Here is a 25910-nt window from a genome sequence, read left to right as displayed (position 1 = left end):
CTTGACTAATCATTGGACCAGAGAGAGAGTATATGACAATGACTCTATAGTCTGGTTATGGCAGACTCTGGCAATGTGGGATAACCAAGTTCAAGTCCCTGCACTACATTAGGCAGAGGGGGGAGATTAAACCCAGGTTTCCTACATCTCAGGGGAGTGCCCTAACCACTAAGGGTTCTAAGGTGTAAAGAAGCAGCTACCATTTCTTCTTCTGTGAATGGAGCCCGAGTCCCTTTGTGAATAGAACCCCCCTAAATTATTTGAGACAAACCTATTTGACAACTTTGTTCAAATTCAGAAATAGTTTCGGGCTTACTGAAACTGCTTTTTTTCAGTGAATAAACTATGTGCAACCAATTGTGCCCATTTCTACTTCTCAGTTTCAACAGCAAGTGCTCTCATCCATCACACATGCAGTCAGAACTCGAAGAGGTATCCAGGCCCCAGCTGCATGGAAAAATGCATGACTCTCAGCCAGAGAGATGCACATATCATCTGTTTATTATGCAAACACTGAGGATTTGGTTTTTTGGCAAATTGTTGTGTATATATTTATAAATGGCTTGTTCTGTATATATAGCAGATTATCTTCTTGTGTAAGCCTAGTAGTATGCCATAGCTGAATCATTTAAGTATCATTCCTTAGCTGTCTTGCTGTGTAATGTTGCTTATTATCAATGGGTGCTAGCTACTTTATTTCACTTTCTTCATCCCTTCTCCATAACTTAACAGGCAGAACCCAAAACCATGGCCACTACGTCTGCAGTACCTGGGGGAACAATCATTTCAAATCTTTTGATGGAGACTTCTACCAGTTCCCTGGCCTCTGTGATTACAACTTTGCTTCTGACTGCCGAGAGTCTTACCAGGAGTTCTCAGTCCACATCCAGCGTGCTGTGAATGAAAATGGACACCCTGACATCCAATATGTCCTGATCACCATAAAGGATGTTGTAATCTACCTCACCCAAAATGCGGTTGTCGTGGATGAGCAAATGTGAGTTTTTCTAGTATCATAATTCTTCAAAGAAATGTCCAGTAAGATGCTTCCATAGACAAATAGAACTGTACAATATGTAGCATTAAGATACCTATTGTGAGCCCAGGCAAAAGAAATTCTGGGGAAGGAACACAATATTCTGAATTGACCCACTGAGGCGAATGAGACACTTGCTAGGTAAAGTACTGGAGTAAGGGTTCCAGAACCTGGATCAGGTTTAACAGATTTTAACATGACCAAATAAATATGTACCCTTCTGTTGTCATTGCTGCCTCTAATTAGAGCCCAAGTTTTATGAAAAACTGTCATACCCACTCCAGTGAATGCCTACTAAGGAATAGAAAATAACATTCTATTTTCCAGCCACCAAGCCAGAATATATCCAGAAATATCATGAAGTCTTTTGACATATATTACTGCCAAAAATGAGAGATTGCTTAGTTGTGCACCAAAGTGTTAAAAAGAAATCCACAAGCAACTTTTTAGGGGTCCTTAAAGATTGCTTTCCCATGCACTGAACCTATTCTTCTCATAAGTATTGTTCATAAAACAATATAACCCTAATAAAAGAAGACTTGTGGAACAGGTTTTCACTGTGTGTAGGATTCAATGTTCTATAGACTTTCATACTCTTTAAACCATACCTTTGGCACATGTCCCAGTGGCATATAAAATATAACTACATGCCAATGCAATGAAAGCTATAGAATTTTAAAAAGTGACTGGGGAAGACCCAATCCATTGACTACCAACACAAAATTAATATAGGGTATTATGGTAATCAGATAGCTCTTCAGATGGTGATTTGGTGACATCTTTTTTTCAAATTATATCATAATATTGAGTGATTTGATGACCATGCTCTGCCTAGGGGAGATGGCCTGGGTCTGAGTTCAACATTGGACTTAGTCCTTCACTGCTGATAGTACTTCTGCAGCTTGGAAGGGGTCCTGAGATATCAATCAGCAGAGTGCTGGAAAGAGTGAGTCTCTAAGGGCTGGTCTACACCACACAGTTAGGTCGACATAAGGCAGCTTATGTCAACCTAATTATGTTAGTTTCTGCACTAGAGTGAGAAGCCCTGGCGGCTTCAGACCCTGTTCCTAGCTGGGAGCCACAGCAAGATAGGGTGACCAGACAGCAAGTGTGAAAAATCAGGACAGGGAGTGGGGGGTAATAGGTGCCTATATAAGAAAAAGACCCAAAAATTGGAACTGTCCCTATAAAATTGGGACATCTGGTCACCCTACAGCAAGACGCCCTAGCGCCCATTCAAATTTCAAATTGACAAGGATGCCTGGCTCCCAGCAGGGAGTGGTGGGGGTTAACAAGAAGCTGGGGCAACTGGTCCCCGCTCCCTGAGGGCAAGAAGCCCTAGGCATCTTCCCCCAGCTCCCAGCAAGGAAGGGGGAGTTAAGAGGAGGCAGTTCACCAGGAACCTGGGAGCTTGTGGGGCAGCCAGGGTCCCAGCAGGGTGCTCCCAGCAGAGCTGGTAGAGCACTTCTGGTGAGGACGTGCACTACTGACCCAAGGAGGGTAGTATGGACATGTACCACTGCAGTAATTACTAGTTTATATTACATTTCTAGTGTCGACATACCCTAAGACTTTCTAGTTCTTCTGTGGATTGTCACAGAATTTTGGGTTCCATAGAACAGATAAAGATTTTTGAAATGCCACTTCTATGCATCTCAATGGCATAGCTGATACACACAGGCAAGCCAAACACCATCCCACAGCAGATACTCATAGCCATCCTAGTAAGTGTGGGTCCCCATTGCAAACTCCAGTATCGGCATATAGTTGCATGTTCCACCCAGGCAATCTTCAGAATTGGATTTTTACTATTTTACAGGTGCCCTGTATAAGATGAGAAAAGAAACAATTATAAAATCAAAGAATGAAAGAAAGAAAATGTACAAAGGTGGAAATCAGAATAGAAGAAAGAACAATTATTTATGTCAAGGCTTGGTGCTACAGTGTTGGTTCCGTAAATGCTACAAAACTCCTCTGTTCTGATTCCTGGTTTAGAGTCAGCATTAGAAAAGCTCCATCCCAGAAGACTCCATGCTTTCGAGTAGCTGCCTAATGTTTTAAAAAAATGTTCATGCTCCAACGTTCATGATGTGACCTGTAGCTTGTGGTAGGAATGTTAGCTTGTGAGTTTCTATTTGGTGTCTGGACTCTAGCTAACGTGATTGCATGCATTAGAAATGTGCAAGATGAGTAGTTAGAAAAGCTCTGGCATCAAGAAATTAAGACTTAAAATACCCCTGTGAAAGGCTAGGAAAGAAATTGTGAGAGGGGATGTATGCCTGGGCACACACCATTAAACTAGCAGTAGCATTTGCTCTGAGACCTGTGTAGAGAAGGAAATAGCTATTCATTGATTTGGCTGGATTCCAATGTAACTAATTCTGTTTGGTCAAGTATTGAGCTCTTTAGGTTTTATTGTAAGAAGCTGTTTGCGGGAATGCTTTTATCACCCAACCAAGTTCTGCATTGTGGCTTGTGTACACAGTGAACATAAGGGTGGATATTAAGTGGATCAGCTTCTTATCAGTCAACAGCATTTTTGTTCAATCCTGTTTGAAATACTTGGGTCAAATTAATGACGTCTGCTGATTCTATTAATGATTCATCTCATAATTAGATTATTGAATTTTGATGCTTTTAACAAGCGCTTTTCTCCTCACATTTTTCTTCCACTTCTGTTGAACATCAGGCTCCATGTCTGCATTGTCCCCATCCCAAATCGTTAGGCCATTCTCTCAAAAAATAAAAGTTATTTAAAGGGCATATCCAGTCTCCTAAAACAGTACATGATTTTTGGAAAATGAAAGACACTATTCAGTTTCTTGTGCCCATTTGCCGTGTGAACCTCAATCATGGGTAAGCAGTGAATATTCACTCTCCCAGGTTCAGGTCCTTTGTTTTTTGCTTTTACTGACTGAATCACGTTTCTTCGCTGGCATTTTGCCTTCTTTCCTAACCTGAGATAGAGAATCTATCCCTTTAAGGAGCCTGTGGCTCTAAGATTGCCTTGCTTTGTCAAGGTAAATTCCAGATGGCACCAACATGTCAAGTCTGAAATTTTACATGTGATGGCCACAGGAGATAAGTGTTATCTAATGAAGTCTGTGTAAGCGTCAGGCAGAGAAGTCTGCAAAACTGCCTTGAAATAGGAAGAATCTGAACTGGATTTCTGTGACCAACTGGAATGAATGCCGATTAGAGCAATTTAAACCAGGTCAGACAAAATATGACTTAGCTCAGCAAGTATCTGAGAGGAAGGGGATTTAATTCCCTGCTAAACAGAGTCTGTCCTGTACAACAGAGAACAGCTGCGTGGGACTCAGAGATGGAGGCCAGAAAAGTGTAATCTGCAGAGCCTGTTTCTTCCATGCACTCTGATGTTTCTCTTGCAACACCTAAGACATTCAGTTTACTCTTTTCTGTTTTCTACATTACATCTAATACAAAATCTCTGACTTTCTTCTTCTCAGTGTAACAACACCATATTATAGTTCCGGTTTGCTGATTGAGAACAGTGAAATCTACACTAAAGTCTATGCAAGAGCAGGCCTGGTTCTAATGTGGAACCGTGAAGATTCACTGATGGTACGTCTGACACTGAACTTTACTTTTGCTACTGTTCGGTTTTAACAAATTAGCATAAGCCAAACAGAGTCATTGTGTTAAGCAGCCTCTTCCAACTGGGAATGGAGATAGTTTATTCCCAGATGAGAAGGTTCCTTTGTCCATCATGTAACTGGAGTTGGGCATAGAAATGAACTTTCCTTCGCCCTCAAGAGAAGATGAGACGGGAATGAGAAACAGCTAATATTTTGGTTAAAAAATCCTAAAAAATTCTGATCTGCAATCCATTTGATTGTCTCTTGGAGGATTGGTGTGCTCTGTTATTCAGCTTCCCAACAAGGAGTAAATTCACCCCTTAAGGGAAAAAGTTTGTTATATAAAGCACCCCTTCTTCCTAAGCTTTGACATAATGTTGACAAGAAGCACCGTCCTGGTATAGTAACTTCTCACATTCTTCCATTATATGTTTTTATTTTCCCATGGTGATTGTTTGCATTGGACTGTGTTACTATTATGTTAGATGTACTAAAACCTAATTTACAATGGAGAGGCATTCATTATCTCTCCTCTATTAACTTCCCCTACTAGTGAATTTATTCTTGTTGGGAATGTTTTTTTTTTTAGTGCTACAGCTGATTTTCTTTCTGATTTTGTTTTCATTATTTAGTTGGAACTGGATTCCAAGTTTAACAACAACACATGTGGTCTTTGTGGGGATTACAATGGACAGCAGCTCTACAATGAATTTATCTCTAACGGTAAGGGTCTGACAGTATATATAGATACCACGTAAGGCAGGCATATAGATATTGTATGTGAAAGCATCAAAGAGGGCAAAGGTAGGATTTACAGTACAGGAATTTAAATTCCGTCAGAGATTTTCCAGCAATTGCTAAGAGATACAGAAATAAATTATTAATGGTGTACTATATTTCAAGTGAATCAGCTGATTCTGTGGAGTCTCTGTTGGTGTAGGCCAGTGGTTCTCAAACTTTTATACAGGTAACCCCTTTCACATAGCAAGCCTCTGAGTGCGATCCCCCCTTATAAATTAAAAACACTTTTTAATATATTTAACAACATTATAAATGCTGGAGGCAAAGCGGGGTTTGGGGTGGAGGCTGACAGCTTGCAACCCCTCATATAATAACTTCACGACATCCTGACGGGTCCCAACCTCCATTTGAGAACTCCTGGTGTAGACTTTCTCACTTTTTGGAATACTAGTGAACTTTTTATGTCCATCTGAAATGGATATACTTAAAAGTATTAAAATAGTCAGTACAGTGCCTGATATATAATAAACAGTTTGCTTTATCACTAAAGTGCCAGGAATCAGATGTGTATTGTTAAGTTTGCTGTGTTTATCAAGGCTTTTTTACATCTTCCTCGCAGACATGACCTTCAATCCGATCACATTTGGAAATATGCAAAAGATTAACAAACCCAACACAGTATGTGAGGACCCTGATGAAACACAGACTGTCGCAACCTGTAATCAGCATGTGAGTAATCATAGTGGTCAACTTTACTTAGCTGGCAGGTGGAGACATTCCTGCAATGTGGGGAGACCAGGGAGTGTGGAGATGGTAAAGAGCCTGGAACTTTCCATGGCACATACCATGTCCTTAACTAACTCCAATGGCATTAACAGGAGGGGTAGAACCGATGAAAGATCTTAGTTGCACGTGTGTTGTTTCTGACACAGAATTATCTAGAGATAACCTAAGACTTGGACTCATCCCTCTTTTGCAACCATTAGTGATGTCCAGAAGCCAAGCACAAAGGAACCTCTCTAGAAACTGAGGTACCAGGGATACCTTTTAAACTTTTCTTTTTTTCCCCCTCTCCTCCTTAGCGTGATGAGTGTCTGAGTCTGCTGACTTCTTCAGTATTCGCTGACTGTGAGTCCCGTCTGAACCTGGAGATGTATGTTCAAGCCTGTATGCAGGATAAGTGTGCCTGCCAGGGAGCTGAGGATTCCTTCTGCCTCTGTAACACCATCTCTGAGTACTCTCGCCAATGCTCCCATGCTGGTGGCCGACCTGGAAACTGGAGGACAGAAGAGGTTTGCCGTAAGCATCTTCTCAGACTTGGCAGAACAATCAATTCATCCTGGGTGAAACATTTAAAACTGCTCATCTTGTGTATTTGCTCTTTCCTCCTCCCTTGCCTTTGTTATTAAGGACATTTATTGGAAGTAGAAATTATGTTCCAACTGAAAGCCATATGGTTTGATCCTGCTTCCTGTGAAAGTAATGGGATTTTTTGCCATTAATTACAGTGGAAGCATGATTAGAATCACTGTCTTCTGTTCAAGAAGCAAGAAAAGAATGTAGAGAAGAAAAAAAGTGGTCTAGAAATTAAACACATTAAATACATTTGGCAAAATTGCTGCCAATTGAGTCAATTCCATTGATTTAGTTGGAGCCAATATATGCTCTGTGGTTTCTGTGGAACACAGAGTTTATATACAAGTCACTGATCTTTTTCTTTCATTATTTTAGCTAAGACGTGTCCTGGAAACATGATCTACCAGGAAAGCAGCTCACCATGCATAAGCACTTGTTCCCATTTGGAGATCAGCAGCCTTTGTGAGGAACACTTCATGGATGGTTGCTTCTGCCCTGAAGGTAGGTATCTCAGTTCTATATGAGGCAATAGGTTTGGATTCAAGTCTCTTCATATACTCCAGAATATATCTGAAAAAGGCTGTATTATCTACACTTTACCTTCACTAAAAAGAACCCACAAGGAGTTAAGATTTAAATATTCAGTATAAAGCAAGTTACATTTTAGAAATGAATACATTTTACCAGTGGAGTAAATTTGTCCTTGTAAATTAATAAAATTCTAGCATGTTTACAAAAGTGATGCATGAGCTTGGCTTTAGTTAACTCACACTAACTCAGTTAGGCTCTTTATTTCTGTCTGTGGTGTATGAGACTATTACCACCTCTGAACTGAGAGTTGGTCCTTTGGGTTAAGCAGTAGACATGCATGTTTTTAGATGTAGAGTTTCAGACCCTGTCGGTAACCCTGAGAAGGGGCATAATTACATATATATTATCTACATGGAGATATTATTAATAATATGTGACAAGGAGCTCAAATGTAATATTCAAGACCCTGTTGCCAACCTTGGAAAATATCTTCACAGTGATAGCACACCAACAATAGTTTAAGTGAATTTTAAATCCAATCATTTAGAATGTACAGATTTAAGGAAGTGCATCTGAGGAAGTGGGTATTCACCCACGAAAGCTCATGCTCCAAAACGTCTGTTAGTCTATAAGGTGCCACAGGATTCTTTGCTGCTTTTACAGATCCAGACTAACACGGCTACCCTCTAATACTTGACAGATTTAAGTTGAGATTTTCAGAGTGACACAGGGGATTTAGCCACACAACTTCCATTAAAAATATTAAATTAAGCATTAAAAACAATGGAAGCTCTGTGGCCTAATCCCCTTTTGATATCCTCAGTTACCATTAATTTTGGGTCTGGTTTAGAGTGTGCCTACTGCAAGAGTTTCTCCTAGGTTGGTTGGTGCTGGTATTTTGACATGAACTATGAGAGCCTACGGTTGTGTTTTGTAGGAACTGTGTATGATGATGTCAGTGGGAGAGGCTGTGTCTCTGTTAACCAATGTCACTGCAAACAGCATGGATTCCTGTATTCACCTGGGCAAAATATCACCAGTGAATGTGAAGAATGGTAAGGGTTACAATTCACTCGAAACCGCTCTCAGAATCACTGTGCATGGATCTGTCAGCAGAGTTGCTACCTATTTGTATATGTCCTGCTGCAAAAGTCATGGTGCCTTTCCATGTGTCGCAATATCAAGACGCTACAGTGAGCCAATTTTATGGCATCTTGAGTCTGTGATATGTGGAAGAGGAGAGTTTTAAATAAGCAGCCAATGACGAATTTTCAAAGCACCTAGGGGTACTTTGTCCTGACCCAATAGTGCTCTGTATACAGATTTTTTCAGTGCTTTCAGTCCCTCTGACACCCAACCCCATTTTTGATTCCTTATTTATTTGTGTTTATAGCATCTGTGATTCAGGCAGGTGGGTGTGCAAGCACTTACCCTGTCCAGGCTCATGCTTAGTGGAAGGAGGTGCTCACATCACCACCTTTGATGGGAAGAAATACACCTTCCACGGAGACTGCTACTATGTGCTGTCCAAGGTATCATGTATTAAAGGTCTCTTCTCTCAGATAGCAAAAATAGATGCAACTGCCTTTGGATTTTGTGGCTGTAGATCACTATTTCATTATACTTTTTGAGGCTAGGATGGAGGATACTGTAGAGTCTATACTAGAGAATTCAAAGTGAGTCATGATCCCCAGTGTCCACGGATGTGGTAGCGAGGGTTTGTGCTCACCTAGTACACAATGACTGCCTTAGTCATTTCCAATTTCATGACGATTATGGAACAGGTTTATGGTACGCAACCCAGTCTCACTTGTAAGAGTCCAGAGGAGTACACTGGTGCTAGTGAACAGATGGCTGGACCTGCAACTTGAAGGACTCAGCTCCTCCAAATATATCTGAAGTGAGGGTTGGAAGTGTCCTACCTAAACTGTAATACACCTATGCTTGTGTTCGGGTGATATCGAGTCAATTGGAGGATGGGAGAGAGCACAGCGAGTTATGTCATCCCTTTGTCCCTGAAGTACCTGGTCCCCATTGCTCCCGAGAACAAGGATCTGACTTACCAACACTTGAATGCTTGCCACTGGAGCTTTGAAAGGAAGTCCTAGTTCTGGTGGTAGTGCTAGAAAGAAATTTCTCAAAAGCAAAGCTCTACAGTGTTTGCTAGTTTAACAGACCATTTCAGTCCTCTGTGATAGAAATCAGCTCAGGGTATGAAAGGGCTGCCTCTGTGTCATAGACTCACTGTTCCAGAGTGCTCCTGTGTGGCATGAAACAACATTTCAGAACTCCATCTAGCTCTCTTCCTTGGGATGTTAGTGGTCTGGTCTGGTGGTGACTTGGCCTTCCAGACAGGTCACACAACAGTTCCATCCCTTTTGAAGTATGAAAGTCCCAAACAATGTCTGACAAAATAATAGTAGCAAATATAATGCCTTTCACCTCACCTGGGCTCTTCTTCAGTCTCAGTTTATTTCCAGAGCAGAAGGTCTCAGGGCTTCTCGCTGGAATCGTCCAATAAAACCCTAAAAACAGACAAAACGCAAACTAAGCAACTTCTTCCCATCTCAGACTTTAGTCTATCTTAGGCTTCCCCGGGTTCTCCGCTCTCCTGCGGAACTGTTATCCACATGGCAGTCTCCTTGGAGTCCTGCTCCTTTTTCAAGGCTCAACCAAGAAGTTAATTGTATGCTTGTAGCCTTTGCTTGGTTCTCTTTCTGCCTGGATCCCATCTGGCCCTTCCCACCGAGATGGAAGTCCAGACCATCTCTCTCCTTCCAGCTACACTGAACTCCTTCCTTTTACCCTGGCCTAGACCAAATGGCGCCCCAGGTGAGGAGCATCTTTGGTTCCCCCCTTCCATTTGTTAAACTATTGAATACTTTATTTTTATTGCATTTGTAGCCCATTTCATGACCCAGCACCCCAAGCCTGGAATCCCAGGCTCTCACCCAGGTAGCCTGCCCCTAAATCCAGCCCTGTTCATCCCTGAGCCTGACACAGACTCTAAGTTTAATAATGTGGGGGTAATAGAGCGCTCAGGCTCCAATTAACCCCTTCTCAGCCAGTGTGGGGTTTATACAACCCGCCATACTATACTAATTTATGTTTTTTTCCACTTGGATTGCAGGGAGGTATAAATGACACTCACGCTCTCCTGGCAGAGCTGTCTCCCTGTGGCTCTACAGACAAACAGACCTGTTTGAAGACTGTTGTGCTGTTAATAGACAACAAAAAAAATGTAAGTGATGTGTGGGGGTCTGCTGAATGTGTGGCTTCTCTCAATGTATTCCCCTATTTCTTTTTCCCTACTTACTTTTGATAATCTTTCTCTGAGGATCCTAAGTAAGGATGGTTGAATACAGAAAAAATTAAAAAATAGTCAAAATGTTTGTACAAATCCCAGATCAAATTGGCACTGCACAGTCTGAACAAGTTCAGAGTTAAAAGTTTTTGCTTGACTTTTTCTTCCTTCTTTCTTTCTTTTTCCTCTTTCTGCTTCTGCCTAGTGTTGGAAACATTGTGAGTCTGCTCTCATGGGATGTCCAGTATGACTGCAAATGAGAAGTCCTTGATATTTTATTTTATTGAGCTTTAAGTCCAGTTTTGCAGAGCTAAGATGTTCTGGTTAGGATTCAAACACTTGAATACTGATCAAGCCAAGCTTCTCAACTGTCTGAATTTCACTCAAGATTAATAGTGAGAGGAGACATTAGAAATTCTCACTCGTATTCAATCTGCCCGCTTGTCTAATCTATTTTTTTCTGTTCTGTCTTTCTAATTTGTCTCTAATGCTCCCATCACCATAGTATCTAGACCTCTGTGAGTTTTTTCTCCTCCTTTCCTTCCATATAGTTCTAGTCTTCTTGGCTCTTGACAGTAACATTTGTGAAACTAGTTATGTTCCCAAAAGTACATACTAAAATTTGTCATAAGAATTTCCTGAAGCACTTCCTTATCATTCTATCAGTGCTGTACAATTATGTAAAAAAAACCAACAACACATGACAAGATGTGTACCTATAGCAAATCCCCACACATGACTGGTGTCAAGTGCCAAATGTTTTCAGCCACCTGGCAAAGTTGATATCCAGAATAAGTGACTTTTTGAAGCATTTTTTCTCTAGTAGAAATTGGTTTAGTGCACATTAAAAAAATTGTCTAACAAGCCCAAAGCTTTTACATGTACTGAATGCTAGGGTAAATAGAATCTTTATTAGCTAATTAGATTGCTCCTTTTTTAAACTGTGACTAGAATGTTGAGTTCATCTGCACAAAGTAGCGTGATCCCTTCTTATCTCCCAAGTTTTAAGGTTAATGTTCGTGTTGTGCTTCCCTCTGTGTACATGAAGTTGCAGTAATTTAAACATGTTCTCTTTGCTTGCACGCAGATCTTGGTATTCAGATCAGATGGCACTGTGCTGCTGAATGAACTGGAAGTGCACTTGCCCCATGTGACAGGTAAGGAATGTGGCCACCTCTCCAATGCACATCCGATGTTAAGGGAAAAACAAGCTCTTTATGTGTTAGAGCCTTTGATAAAAGAAAAGCAGAGAGGCATTTCTTGAATGTTTGTGATGGAATGAACTGGATTGCAATGTAAAGAGCTTGAGAGGAAGGGGATTTGAGAAAATACATTGTGGAATTTATGACCTAACCACAGAGGGTGGTTCTGTGTACAGAGGCTAATCAGGAAGGATGGCTTTGTGGTTAAGGCACTGGCCTGTGCCGCAGTGCTGCACAGGCTTCCCGTATGATGTTGGGCAAATAGCTTAATCTGCATGTGCCTCACATCAATAGATAGAAATGAACTTCATTGCCAGCATATATATTCTGTCTGGGACGAGGAATGTCATATTTAACCCATATACTCTGGTTAGGAGAGAGAAAAAGTTTTTTGACTTATATTTATCACTTAAATTCCAACAAGAGGATCTTTTCCTTCTTGTTGCCTTTTCCCCTTTAAGTACTCCTTTCAAGGCTGGTGGTGTTGGGGACTGACCTTAGGTCTCTCTGTGGCTGAACTGACATGGGCAGAAAGTTCAATGGAGGTATCAGCTTACATTTGGCGTATGGAGTTTTAATGGGGCAGTTACTTTATATTAGTGTCAAACAATACCCTGCGGTGAAGCACAGAACAGTGCTGATGGTGCCTAAAAAGAGTCACATTTAGCCTTCTTCTGCTAAAAAGAAGTTTGCAGTGATGCAGAATCCATGAGGATTGTTGTGGGAGATCAGTAAACAGAGGATCCTGAAGTAACCTCCCCCAAAATTTGTAAATCCTTTTAGTGCTGCTTATTGTGAATGTTTATGCTGCAGAGTCACCAGCTTCATGATCAGCACCACTTCTCAGTCAATGCCACCTCTACCAAAAACTTTTCAGTTGCATAGATAGAGAGGAGGGGGGACAGACACATATGGAAGGAGAAGTTTGTAATTTGCCTGGTAGAAAGAATCCAGATCAAAGTACTCTACAGAATGAGCAATATACAGGCCACATATTAAATAGCCTCACCTTAGCATATGATTCCTTCTGGGCAACATCACAGAGAAACCAGTATGCATGGCTCTTCCAGTTTATTTATTTTGTAGGGTTGTTCTGTTGATTTTTCTACTCAGGCTTGATAATGCTGTATTGCCTATATATAATACCTCCAAGTGTGTCAGAGCTCAGCTGTTTTTGAGTGTTTTATGAGCAGCTGGCACATACTGAGAGCTGGTTTAACATTCACCCAGTTCAGTTCCTGAGAATAAATATCCACAGCCCCAATCAGTAACAGCTATGGTTTTCAAACCTTTCCATATGGTGACACTCTTTTCCATAGTGGGACCCCTCTTCCATTTAACAATATGGGAAGGGCAGGGTAGTTACGACCCCTGACACCTGTTTGTGACTCAGGTTGAGAATCCCAGTTCTGGGTAATACAGGTGACTGGAAAACCCTATTTCAAAAAATATATGGATAGCTTCAAAAACAACTCTGCTTTTTGTTCTTTGGATGCGACTTCAAGTCAAGCATCAATTAAGTTCAGCACTTATGTATTAGAAGCAGGGGCGGCTCCAGGCACCAGCACGCCAAGGTCGTGCCTGGGGTGGCAAGCCACGAGGGGTGCTCTGCTGGTCGCCGCAAGGGCAGCAGGCTGGTTGCCTTTGGCGGCATGCCTGCGGAGGGTCTGCTGGTCCCATGGCTTCGTTGGACCTCCCACAGGCGCACCGCTGAATCCATGGGACTGGGGACCTCCCGCAGGCAAGCCGCCGAAGGCAGCCTGCTTGCCATGCTTGGGGCAGCAAAATACCTAGAGCCACCCCTGATTAGAAGCAAGGAATGTTTAATAGGGAGTTCAATTTTGGGATGCTTCTTTTATTGAAGAGCTACTTTTTAATATTTACAATTGAGTAGTGCTTCCCTTTGATATAATATGACATACCATCCATTCTTACAATGATTTATGGATGTAACATAAAAGGGGGAAAGCAGATCTCAGTCTCCATACTTAAGGGCATACATTGATCACTGGGTGAGGTCCAGAAGAAATGTTCCCTGCAGTGTAGATTTAATATCTTCCCCTGAGCTATCCAGCACTGGCTAATATCAGAGAGAGGACACTGAACTAGATGGACCATTGGTCTATTCTGGAATGGCAATTCCTCTCCTTATTTGGGGGATGTCCAGGGTCTTACCATTAGTTGCTCCCTATATTTTATGTTAGATTGAACTGTTTTTAAAACAGGAATATGACTGGAATATGTCATCATTACAGTGGCAGGAACTTATGAGTCACCATCATTCTCCTCTCAGAAGGATAGTGGGAATTGCCCCTCTGAGTCACTGTCACTGCTGTCCCTTTCATTGTACCCTGCATTCACTGTGACACCTGAGGTACCAAACCCTTAAGTAAATAGACCAGCCCATGGAGGAAGTGGGTAGAACAAGATGATCTTCAAATAGAAACAGGAACAATTGGTAGTTAAGTGGAGGGCATAGTGAGGGAGACACTTATTTATTGTTATAAGTTACTTATTGTGATTTTTCAAAAAAGCTTTTAATACAGAAGCATATAACTCAGCACTGTGAGCGGTCATGCCAGAGAGCGGAGATTTTTTTGATTCCTGATCCCACACAGTCATCATAAGTAGCTGGGTTATTAATATAGCAGGGGCTGGCACTATAGCTAAGTGGTCAGTGTTCTCCAGAGCAAAATAAGAGAGGTTTGTATCACCGGTCCTGAGTTAACTGTGCCTCTCATGCCCTCTCCCTCTCTGGGAGGGCACCCCACTTACGTCTCAGGCATCTAGCCTTCACCTTTCCTGGGGCAGGATCCCCCACGATCATCTCCCTTCAGATGGAGGCTTAGGCTGCAGATTCCTCCAATGCACTGTGATCACCTCAGCAGATCTGACTTCAGTCCAGCACCGGCTGTTCTCTCAGTGACACTGAGGATAGGGTTAACAGTGACCAGCCAACTCTTATAAAGCCAAGTACTAGTTATTCAGAACAAAGGCATTTCAGAAAAAAACATATCTTTAAAACTCTGAACAGTTTTCTTGCATGTCTGGCTCACCAAACAATCAGCCGTCTTCCATGTGGAATCTTGGGTAGGGTTTAAAGTACTTTGGGCCCTCTCACAAAGCCTGTCTCTGGACACAGACTCATGTGAGTTCTTGGATCAAGTGTGAGAGACTATCTCCCAGGTCAGGGCTGTTATTTTGTACAGTTTAAAGTCCTCTGCCTGTTAAGACTTTTTGAACTAGGTCAAACCAATAAATGTTATTGCCCAGAGGGGGCAAAACTTTACAAGATTTGTTACCTGCATGGTTTTGGTATTGGGGATTTGCATTAATTATTATCCAGTGTCTTTAGTTCCTGTGGGGAAACATCCTTTAGCTCACCCATAGAGCAAGGAATACAATCACTAACTAGCGCATAATGATACATGTAACATTTATAAAGTTGATACAATAGTCTTTGAATATTCCATGTTTTCATAGCATTGGATCTGTCAGAATCTGATGTTTGGTCCTCTGCCTGTTGCAGTTTTCAGGGCAGATGATGACTTGGGCTGCTCATGTAAAGTGTTGCTTTCAGCAGGCTAGTGTTTTCCCATCTGTGACATTTCTGGATGATAACAGAAAGAGGTGATAAAAAAAAATAAAAAATCAGGGAAACATGACTTTTCTTTCCTTTTGTTTTCCAGCAAGCTTCTCAATTTTCCAGCCAACTTCATACCATATCATTGTGCATACCTATTTTAGTCTCAAGCTACAAATCCAATTGGTTCCAATCATGCAGCTGTTTGTGATTGTGGATCAATCTGCCCAAGGAAAACTGCAAGGTAAGTGCACAATTATGTCTACTTCTAAAGGAGAAACGATGCAGCAAAAATATTTGCAACTGAAGTGCTGTGTGTTCTTAACATTGATGATGAGATGTGTCTGTGATTGGCATAGCATGAAATTTCTAGCTAATGAATTGTTCCATACTAATTAAGATACTAAGGAAACTGCGTGCCTGTAAGATACTAATATAGACTTAACAAATGAACCCTTTTTTCATATTTAGTGATATATATTTTTTAAAAGAGACAGAAATGCTTATCTAGTTGAATATGGGAAGAATGAGAGCAGAATCCAACATTTCATGAGAGAATGGCCCCGCAGCTCTCACATTTTACAAGATGAATTATTGATATTACACATTAAATAAACCCGTCATCCCCACATCAGTGCAGGATTGATCGCTGGACTATATTCCCCACTGCTTTGTTCAGTTTAGTTTTAAATTACTTAAATGGCCAGTCTTGGGAAACTAATCCATAAAAGGATGATAGGGAGAATCCCCCCAAACTCCAAATACCAGTTGAGGATCACCTGCCCCAGATCTTGGATTTTTAAAGTGAGACCCCCGCAAATGCCTACTTTTGTGATTGCAGTTTTAATACTGAGTTGGAGAAGCCCTCTGTTTGACAATCTGACTGCTAGTCATGTGGCAAATCATCCTTTTCCTCTTTTGTTGCTCTTTTAGAAGAAGAATGAATAACAATTATTTATAAACACCACATTTTTTTCTCAACAGGTCTTTGTGGGAATTTCAATGGCATAGAATATGATGATTTTAAAACAGCTGGTGGGCTGGTAGAAGCTACAGGATCTGCCTTTGCTAACACTTGGAAAGCACAAGCCACCTGTAAAGACCAAGTGGATAATTTGGAAGACCCTTGTGCTCTCAGCTTTGAAAGCGGTAAGAATACTACATTTTCATAGAGCCTCTTTCCTCCAAATTCTATATCTCATACACAGTCAGTCAAATAGCGGTTTCAAAATAATCATCTTTATTTGGAAAGCTGATAAATTAATAATATGTGTGCTTGTCTGATGTACTGTGGGCTTGCACACATCAGCTAACAGGTGCTTCCCTTTGGGAGTAATTCATTGTCCTGTGGTTAAGGCATGCAACTGGGCTGTGGAAGACCCAAGTTCAAGTCCTTGATCTGCCTGGTTCAGATGGTAATAAATACACAATAAGGATATTATTTCAAAATGCCATTAGTCTTCTATGGGACCCTGGAGAATTTACTTGGTAATGTGTCAGATTCATAATCTGAGGGTCCAGTTTCCAGCTTTCTGTTCAGGCAGTAGGTTTTGATCCAATGGCTGGAAGTTGAAGCTAGACAAATTCATACTGGAAATAAGGATTTTTTTTTAACAGTGAGAGTAATTAACCATTGGAACAGTTTATCAGAGCTGGTAGATTCTCTATCACTGATGATTTTAAAAGCAATATTGGATGCTTTTCTAAAAGATCTGCTCTAGGAATTATTTTGGGGATGTTTTATGGTATGTGTTATACAGGAGGTCAGATTAGATGATCATAATGGCCCCTTTTGGCCTTTGAATCTGTGACTCTATAAAAGAGATGGAAAGTTCAGAGGGAAATTGCAGGGGCAACCCATGTGTCGAAAGACACAGAAGAAAAGTCATTAATATATGTCTGGAGTAGTGGTGCACTTCCCTTAGCATTATTGCTTCTTTTTATGTTTAGCTTGGATTTGTGATCCTCTGATCTTGCGTTCTCAGACAGTTGGAAGCTAGAGGAAGACAATTCTGTGCAGGCAGACTGCATTAATAGGATATGATTTTCACTATGTGTTTGCCAGTAGGTATTTGAATCAGAGACTGTGGGCCAAATGTATAGCAATTCTGTGCAATCTCTCCACTCCCAGAAAAGTTTAGGGTTCTCATTTTTATTATTTTGTTGCTTGGGTCAGAATATTTTGCATAATGTAATGTGATAATATGGTGCAAGAGGGTATGATGCAAGGAAAATAATGCATTCTTTCTCCTTTTGTTACAGAAAATTATGCTGAATATTGGTGTTCCTTACTGAAAAATTTAGAATCTCCTTTTGCCAGATGTCACTCAGCCATTGATCCTGTGGAATATTATAAGGTGTGGATTTTATACTATACTGACATCTTCTGGCACTGGTCTAATACCTGTTTTACTATATACATATTTTCAAGTGATTATTTTATTTTTGGTCAGAAACTTTGGTTCAAATGTTATAGTATCCAATGGCATTGTGTGCATCCCTGATCTTCTACAACAGGCTTTCTCACAGAATGCTAATTTAGAAGATGGAAATCATTGTGCTTTTTTGGAGGTGCGGCTTGTGAGTGGTAAAAGGGCACTATAGAGTCTCATTTTCATATGAGAATTCGAAAGAGGCAGGAATACTGAGCCTTGGCAGTCACATGTTAAGCCAGCCCATAACCATTAATGTGATCTATTCTGTGGCTTAATAAACAGTAAATTGAGTTTATTTGATCCAGAGATAAACAACAACCCATTTATGTGTCATTTCATTCCTGGTCTGTTTCCCTCTGCTTTGAGTTCTGTTGAGGAGGGATAAACAAACCAATCTGGGGAGAAAAGAAAGAACCCCCTAACTTTTACTCTTTTCTATAATTCAGTCTGAGCTGAACCTTTGTGAAGATCTTAACCCCTTCAGCTAACTTTTATTTGCTTTTATTATGTTTCATTTCTGTGGGCTTATACATTTCCAGGTTGTGACTGATCAGGAATTAAAAGTATCAAAGTTCTCTTAAAAAAGGCTGCTGTTAGGAAGCTGGCTAAACTTTGGATTTTCAAAAGGTTTGGCTGTTCAGATAAGGTTTGGCGAACTAGCCACATTTTTTGTGCTTACTCAGATGCACCTGAGCCTTTTTGGGTTTGGCCCTCACTAATGGGTAGCTCTCTGCTCATCTACTGTGCTCTCTGATTATGGGAGTGAATGAAAGCCACATGGGAAAGAAGGTACTGGGTGTTCTACAGTTACTGTACTGGAGCCCCAGTTTTCACAGTCTTCATTTTATAGTTCTAATCCTCCTCCTGCAGGCTTGTTAACAATTTGCTTCTTATTTGTCTCAGAGATGTAAATACGACACCTGCAACGGTAAGAACAGTGAAGAATGCTTGTGTGGGGCTCTGTCCTCTTACGCAAGAGCCTGTGCCTTCAAAGGAATCATGTTGGGGCGCTGGAGACAAACTGTCTGCAGTAAGTGATGACACTGTAATCCCCTTGAAATCAGTCATTGGAATGGACAGAGTGCACCTGACTACAGTTCCATTAACCTCAGTGTTAAGAGTTTAGAAGTGCCTTGGAGGTGTCCAATACAATTTAAGGAGACAGTGTCAATAATTTTGAATAGTTAAAGCTGTATTCTTTACATGTCCTTCGTTTATAGGACAACATCATAAACTGGGGAGTAATTATTTTCCCTTTCGTCATCTCCTCTACCACTTCACAGACACTGATTTGTCTTCTCTTTGTCCAGTGGACTATAAGCCATCATGACTCTTCCATTTTATTTATTTTCTTGGTTGTGTACCAGCATTATCAATGGTATCATCAACACTGGGAACTGGGCTTTGTTAAATTGTGCTTCTGTTGGAGGATTATAGGGATATGAAGCAACAGAGAAAAAGATATTATTAGAAAGCAAATTCCAATAGCAAAAGATCAGTTAATTAAAGGGAAAAGAAAAAGAGACAATGCTACATATATATTTAATGAATCTTTTCATTACTTCCTCTACATACTCAACTCCCATTTATAATAAAAGAAATTATGCATGTTCATTAAAGGAAGAATATACCCTTTAGAATAGGAATAGTATTACTTCCTAGATGATAATTTAAAAGGTAGAACAAAGTTAAGGCAAAATTATTTATTAATTACGATAATTTATTCCATAATACAATGAGAGGGAGTCCTTTATTTTTACTGTTACATACTGCCTGGGCAGAGTGATCAGAAAGAAAGATTTAAATTCTATAATGCCTGGTCAGGGTTTTTTTATTTGCCAGTATAGCAACCATTGGTCTTTTCCCCCCTCTCCAGACAAAGAAGTGTCCTCTTGCCCAGCATCCCAGGTCTTCCGTTACAATCTGACCACATGTCAACATACTTGTCGCTCCCTTGCTGATGGCGAAAAGCACTGCTTGGAGGGCTTTATTCCCATTGATGGCTGTGGCTGCCCTGAAAACACCTATATGAATGAGAAGGGTAACTGTGTGCCCATCTCCCATTGTACATGCTACTACAGAGGGTCATACCTGGAACCTGGGGATGTCATCATGAAACAAGAAGAACGCTGGTAGGTTATTTTATGGCTTGTCACTTGTGGATTGTGAAGGTGAAAGCCCCTACTTCTTGTCTTTGCTTATTAAATATACCATATATAGATATTGATGGTGATACCATATAGATAAAAGGTATATATTACCCACCACCACCCTAACGGAACAAAATGTCATACTTCATTGAGTTAACTTATTAATATGTATGGCATATCTCGTTATTTATGAGGTGTGTGGTGGCCTCTTGTGGTAACCATGGACCTGATCCTGCACCACTAAAGTCAATGGGGGTTTTGCTAGGCAATGGGGAAAAGAAGCTACATGAGCAATTAGCGGATTTCTCACTGAAAACAGATTGTGGAGTTCCAAAACCAACATGTGGGCTCCCAGAAGCAATAGTCTTTTGCATGAGCTCCGGTGACTCATGCTGTGAATGGTAAAATATTTCCTTGCCTTTCAAGGAGGAGAGAACTAGAAGATAAGAGTACAAGCCAGTGAGGTTATTGCATTTGACTGGAGTTGGCATAAAATGGTGATATGTATTTATTGGAGGCTAAGGAGATGCTACGACCATGTATTCCCTTAATTGTTAAAAGGACAGTTTTGAGGATTTGCAGGATAATTTGTGGCCATTCTTTGGAAATCATGAATTTACCATCTGTTTATAATGTAACATTCAAAAGTTCTGCGAGACTTTCCCTCAAACTCACTATGAAATCTCTGTTGAAATCATGTGGGACTTCCTCTGCAAGGTGCATATTTCACAAAGGCCACTACTAAATATTATTCCACTAATAGATCAGTTGGGTTCATTATTACTTTAACACCTAAGAACATATCACAGCAACAGGGAATTTTTGACAGTCCAAAAGAATAATTGTCTGGCAGAAATAATAATCTCATTTGTTCATTTATGCCTTTGCAAATTGTTCTCAGATGTTTATCAATTGAAAATATTAAGCTTACATCCTATGAATTTCTATCTTCTCATCCTTTTTAGTGTTTGTCGAAATGGAATTCTCCATTGCACTCCAGTGAAGATAATAGATGACAGTAAGTGAAATGCTTTACAGAGAAACATCTCAGTTTCTCATTTGAATTCTCAACTTGTTTCTCTTTCCCTTCTGTGAAATAGTCACCACCTTTCACTTTGCCTTTGGCTGAATATTTTACCATGTATTAGAAAGGATATTTTCATTTATTATTTTTAAGGGGTACACCCTGCTGTTTCTGTCTCAGTATCTAATAACGCCCCATTTATTTTCTGTTCCCTTGATCTTCAAAGTTCACCCATTTAACATGGTATCTTTTTTTACAGAGTGTCTGTCCCCCAAGATTCACTTTGATTGCAGCAGTGTCAAGTCTTGGTCTTCACAAACCCCTCTGCAACTAAGCTGCCATACGCTGGATACTGACTATGTACGTTTTCATTTTACCTCTGACTATGGCATGGCTCTTTCTTTCTCTTAGTCCCTAAATGAAACAGTGCCAACACAATCTTTTAGTCTTTTCTCTCTTCTTTCCTTTTATTTCCATCCTTTCTTTTCTTTCATCATTTTTATTCTAGTTCTCCACTACTTTTTGCCATCCTTTCTCTTTTCACTGATTTGTCTTCTTTTTTTTCAGTAGGAAAACCATGGGTCAGATAGACAGACATTTTGTTTACAATACAGCGCTGTAGCTTTCTGTGTAGAACAAAAGTAAGATAGTCTGAACTTAACATCTCTGTAAAATAGGAGGGAAATTCTCAGGCACTCAGATACTAGAGAGTTGAGACCGATAGAATTAAATAAATAAAAATGGCTAGGTATAAACCAGGGAATGAAGCACATGGGACATATGTTTGTAGAAGAAGTGGGATAACAGAGAAGTCGTGTTTTCTTATAAAATAATATAATTTTTTATCTTATTTTCTTTAGTTCCAGACAGAGTGTGTCTCAGGGTGTGTGTGTCCTCGTGGACTGATTGATGATGGCAGAGGGGGCTGTGTCAAGAAGAAGGATTGTCCATGTATTCATAACAAGCAGTTTTATGCTCCTGGACAGACCGTAAAAGTGGACTGCAACAAATGGTAAGATGCTGAGAGTTCTCCTCTTTCCTTTTGATGTATGTTTCTCGTAGTAAATGAATGGTAATAAAAAGGTTTAAATACCACTGTGATGAGCAGGGTATAGGGATTCTCAGCTCCACTCCGGCTTCTTTGTGACCTGGATGACTCCCTTCGTGTAAATTTAGGTAATTCTACAAATATTAAGGTAATTATCCCTGTTTATCTCAGGCAAAATGGACAAGTGTTTAGAGTGATCACTTAACTGAGTTCAGAATCCATCTCTCTACCAGCGGCCTCTCTGATTGGGTAATAGTGTAATTTTTGGGTAGTGTTGATTCAGGAACAAAAAAGGGAGCTGTGCAGAGCTAACAACCATGCTATAGATTCGTCAGTGGGACAATTCCATGTGGGAACTGTTGATGAGATGGTGATTTATAATACCCTGTTCCATATTATTATGCATGTGATGGATTCCATGTTGTGTCAGCCAGCTATATGATTTATCCTGCAGCTTCCAAAGCAGCATACATCAGCATTAGGCTTGACTTTTCAGATTTCATCCAACTCTTTTATTCTTTCCCTAGTACCTGCCGAAAAGGAAGATGGGCCTGCACCGATAATGTGTGCTATGGGACTTGTACTGTATATGGAAGTGGCCATTATATCAGCTTTGATGGAAAACACTATGACTTTGATGGACACTGTGAATATGTGGCTGTCCAGGTAATGTCCAATGGGATCCATGAGCAGACAGATCTAAAATGAATGAAAAGTTCTGCAACAATGTAGCTATCAGTTTGGTTCTTGGACCCTTTTTCTTTAAGATCACTGTTTCTGTGGCGACTGCAGCTTCTGCCAAGTTAAATTCCATGTTTTCAACAAATCCCAGCTGTGTAAGGAAATTAATGGCACTTGAGTGAACATTTCTTCTGCTGATGTTGTTGCAGATTGTACGCAACTGGGCTAGCTCAACAATGAAAGTTGTCAGCTCATTAACGCTACTCCAAAACAAGTGGCTGATTTTGAAATTGGAAAACAAATATCCATATATTTTGGGACATAAACTATTGTTTAATTAAGTTGTCCCACTTCTTTCTCAGTTAAATGGTGCATGCATGTGTGTGTGTGTAATGGAATTTGAAGAATGAATTTAAATTATTTTAGATTGAAATCAAAATGAATAATATGATTCCTTTCATTGACTTATGTTTCTTTATTCCACTCTCAACAGGATTATTGTGGCGAGGATCGCAATGGTTCGTTTAGTATCATCACAGTGAATGTGCCATGTGGAACCACCGGAGTCACCTGTTCAAAGGCTATTAAAATATTTCTAGGGGTGAGTGGTGGCCCTGGATGGGTTCAGCCCTAGAATGCAGCTGATCAAACCTGCCCTTTGCTTGTAGTCATGTTCCTTGAAATTGAAAGTTGGCATAGCTCCACTAAAGTAAATGGAACTATGTGATTTCCACTTGCTAAGGATTTAGGCAGTGGTTTGGCAGTCTTAGCTTCACAATGAAGTCCATCAGCATCATCACTCCAATAGCTTTCCTCACTATGAAGCCAGTGCTGTTATATCTCTTCTGTTTCTGTCCTTCAGAGAACCGAACTGAAGCTTGAGGACAAGCAATATGTAGAAATTCAGCGAGATGTTGGCGACCATATACAATATTGGAATCGTACAGTGGGGCTCTATCTTGTTATTGAGGCCAGCAATGGCATGATGCTCATCTGGGATAAGAAGACTACTATTTTCATAAAGCTGACTCCTAATTATAAGGTGAGCAACTCCGGGCCTTTTTTCTAAAATATTATGGAATCTGCTGATATGATTATGAATAGTTGAATGCAGGTAAATATGGATGGTGCTTTATTGTTACTCTTAACAGTGTCCCTCAATCATGTGTATGTTGATGATTCATATATGTCTTGCATTACCAGTGATGGTGGGTGCCATTGTATGTTGCTTCTTATGGTATGATCCAGTGCAACAATACCAGTGGGTGTATTGTGTAATAGTGCAATATGGATGAGCAGTCCCATGTGGTTTTCCAGTAGTTGTAAACATTAATGCTCTAATACAAATCCCACTGAAGTTCATTAAAATATTCTTGTTGACTTGGATCAGACCCCAAAAGAATAAACTCTTGAGACCCCAGACATCATTTTCTCATCATTATAGACCAAAACTTTGCTCTGTATTGTAAAGTAAATGAAAAACAAAACAGACCCTATCTTCCATACAGTAAGCTATATTGCTAGGCTTGATCTCCCAAGCAGTGGTATAGGCCAACTTGTATTTAGAGGCATTTCACTATTAAATCACAATTTATTCATTATATATGACCCTTAATACCAAAGAAATGGCTAAAACATTGTAATTCGCCAATAGAAGACAGAACAAAAATTCACAAGATTGCCATAGACTAACCCCAGCTCTCAAATAATAATGCAACATATTTTACATATTTTACCTTGGGTAAATGCAGTTGTGGTTCAAGTAGTGCAAAGTGTGGCAACATCTCACAGCCTTTGTGTAAGGGACCTGTCTGAAAAGAAACTTCAAGTTCTCTATTGATGAAACGCTTCCAACTCGGACATCTTCCCTTATACAACATTTGATTTGTTTAGCAAGAGACTCAACCAGGCCTTTGTAATGTTGGGGGCTGTGCACACATTTTAGGACCCCATACTTGTGCCCATTTATGACACTGCTTAGTTTGTTTTCCTAAGCAGTAAATGTTTTCATGACACTTTGCTGGAAACCTCAAAGTAGCTTGAGTAGGGTTTAAAAAAAATGGAGAGAGGAGAAAAAAATGAGGCAAAAGATTCCTAGTTTTTATTGCAGCCACATCCTTAACTAGAAGGATGCCAGCCAATCAAAACCCACTGAGGCTACTGTACTGGCTTTTCAGTTTTATTCAGGGGTGCTTCATTTTTTCCTTATTCCATCTTACTCTTCGCAAATAATGGAAGTCTGCCTTAAAGATGATCAGCCAGCTCTTCTAAGTTAACATTTAATAGACTTAGGGCTAAAATTTCAGTGCATTGTGTACTGGAAAATTTAGTCATGTGACTCCTATTTATATTAATAGGACTCATGCAGCTAAGTTGCTGCATACCACAATGCACTGTAAAGAGATGGCTTGTTGTCAGGTGAGAGAAGTGTAGCCACTGTTTGGATCCCTATAAGTTGAACTGGAGGCTGCAAAGAAATATAGATATAGTTACTAGATACTGTATGTAGCAGGAAGGGAAGACACAGATTTCTTGCCTGGGCTACCGGTAGCTTGCTAACCAGGGAGATAAACACATAAAAATAAGTTTAACTTATACACATGACTTTGAAGTAAAGATGAAAATAAGTAAGTTACAGGGAGAAATTGGTTCTGACTCTACTGGTGCTCACTTACTGGGCAAGCTGAAAATCTGATGACATGTTCTGAAATCAAGCAACTTTTGCTTTTTCAGGGCAAAATCTGTGGTTTGTGTGGCAACTTTGATGACAAGTCCAGCAATGACTTCACAACAAGGAACGGGCTGCTGGTGACCAATCCTCTGGAGTTTGGTAATTCTTGGAAACAGTCTGGCTCCTGCACTGATGTGATAGATGAGATCCTGCCCTGCAATCTAAAACCTCACCGCAAGTCCTGGGCAGAGAGGGAGTGCAGCATCATCCGGAGCGATGTCTTTAAAGTTTGTCACGACAAGGTTAGTAGAGAGGCTAGTGGCTACTACCTACAGGTGAACCTCTGTGCAAGGACACAGAGGAAGGCTGAATTTGCACATTTGAGTGAGGGAATAGTTAATTGTAGTAGCCTCAGAAGTTAGAAACTGGAAAAGACCTTTGAAATCATCAGGTCCATCCCCCTGATAAGAACAGGTACTACACTTGAAAGTTAGATGTTCAAGCACCTGCTATTCCTTGGGATACTCAAACCAGGGATTTGATATGTTT

The 25910-nt window shown here is 40.3% G+C and overlaps 1 protein-coding gene across 1 annotated transcript in view; it reads left to right on the top strand.

Moving 5' to 3' along the window:
- The window catches only part of MUC2 (mucin 2, oligomeric mucus/gel-forming), a 73174-nt gene that overhangs the window by 3203 nt on the left and 44061 nt on the right, over window positions 1-25910 (top strand). Inside the window, exons 2-23 of the mRNA XM_030562141.1 lie at window positions 733-997; window positions 4507-4621; window positions 5268-5358; window positions 5996-6105; window positions 6459-6675; window positions 7108-7233; window positions 8201-8318; window positions 8657-8802; window positions 10398-10504; window positions 11655-11724; window positions 15459-15596; window positions 16337-16501; window positions 17615-17709; window positions 18691-18817; window positions 19664-19919; window positions 20903-20955; window positions 21221-21321; window positions 21822-21973; window positions 22537-22675; window positions 23184-23291; window positions 23553-23732; window positions 25424-25663. Coding sequence (XP_030418001.1) covers window positions 733-997; window positions 4507-4621; window positions 5268-5358; window positions 5996-6105; window positions 6459-6675; window positions 7108-7233; window positions 8201-8318; window positions 8657-8802; window positions 10398-10504; window positions 11655-11724; window positions 15459-15596; window positions 16337-16501; window positions 17615-17709; window positions 18691-18817; window positions 19664-19919; window positions 20903-20955; window positions 21221-21321; window positions 21822-21973; window positions 22537-22675; window positions 23184-23291; window positions 23553-23732; window positions 25424-25663 — 3119 coding nt within the window. The remainder of the gene's footprint in view (window positions 1-732; window positions 998-4506; window positions 4622-5267; window positions 5359-5995; window positions 6106-6458; window positions 6676-7107; window positions 7234-8200; window positions 8319-8656; window positions 8803-10397; window positions 10505-11654; window positions 11725-15458; window positions 15597-16336; window positions 16502-17614; window positions 17710-18690; window positions 18818-19663; window positions 19920-20902; window positions 20956-21220; window positions 21322-21821; window positions 21974-22536; window positions 22676-23183; window positions 23292-23552; window positions 23733-25423; window positions 25664-25910) is intronic.

This window comes from Gopherus evgoodei, chromosome 4 (assembly GCF_007399415.2).
Source record: "Gopherus evgoodei ecotype Sinaloan lineage chromosome 4, rGopEvg1_v1.p, whole genome shotgun sequence".
In the NCBI taxonomy this organism is placed as follows: Eukaryota; Metazoa; Chordata; order Testudines; family Testudinidae; genus Gopherus; species Gopherus evgoodei.
This window is presented reverse-complemented; position numbering and strand designations above follow the sequence as displayed.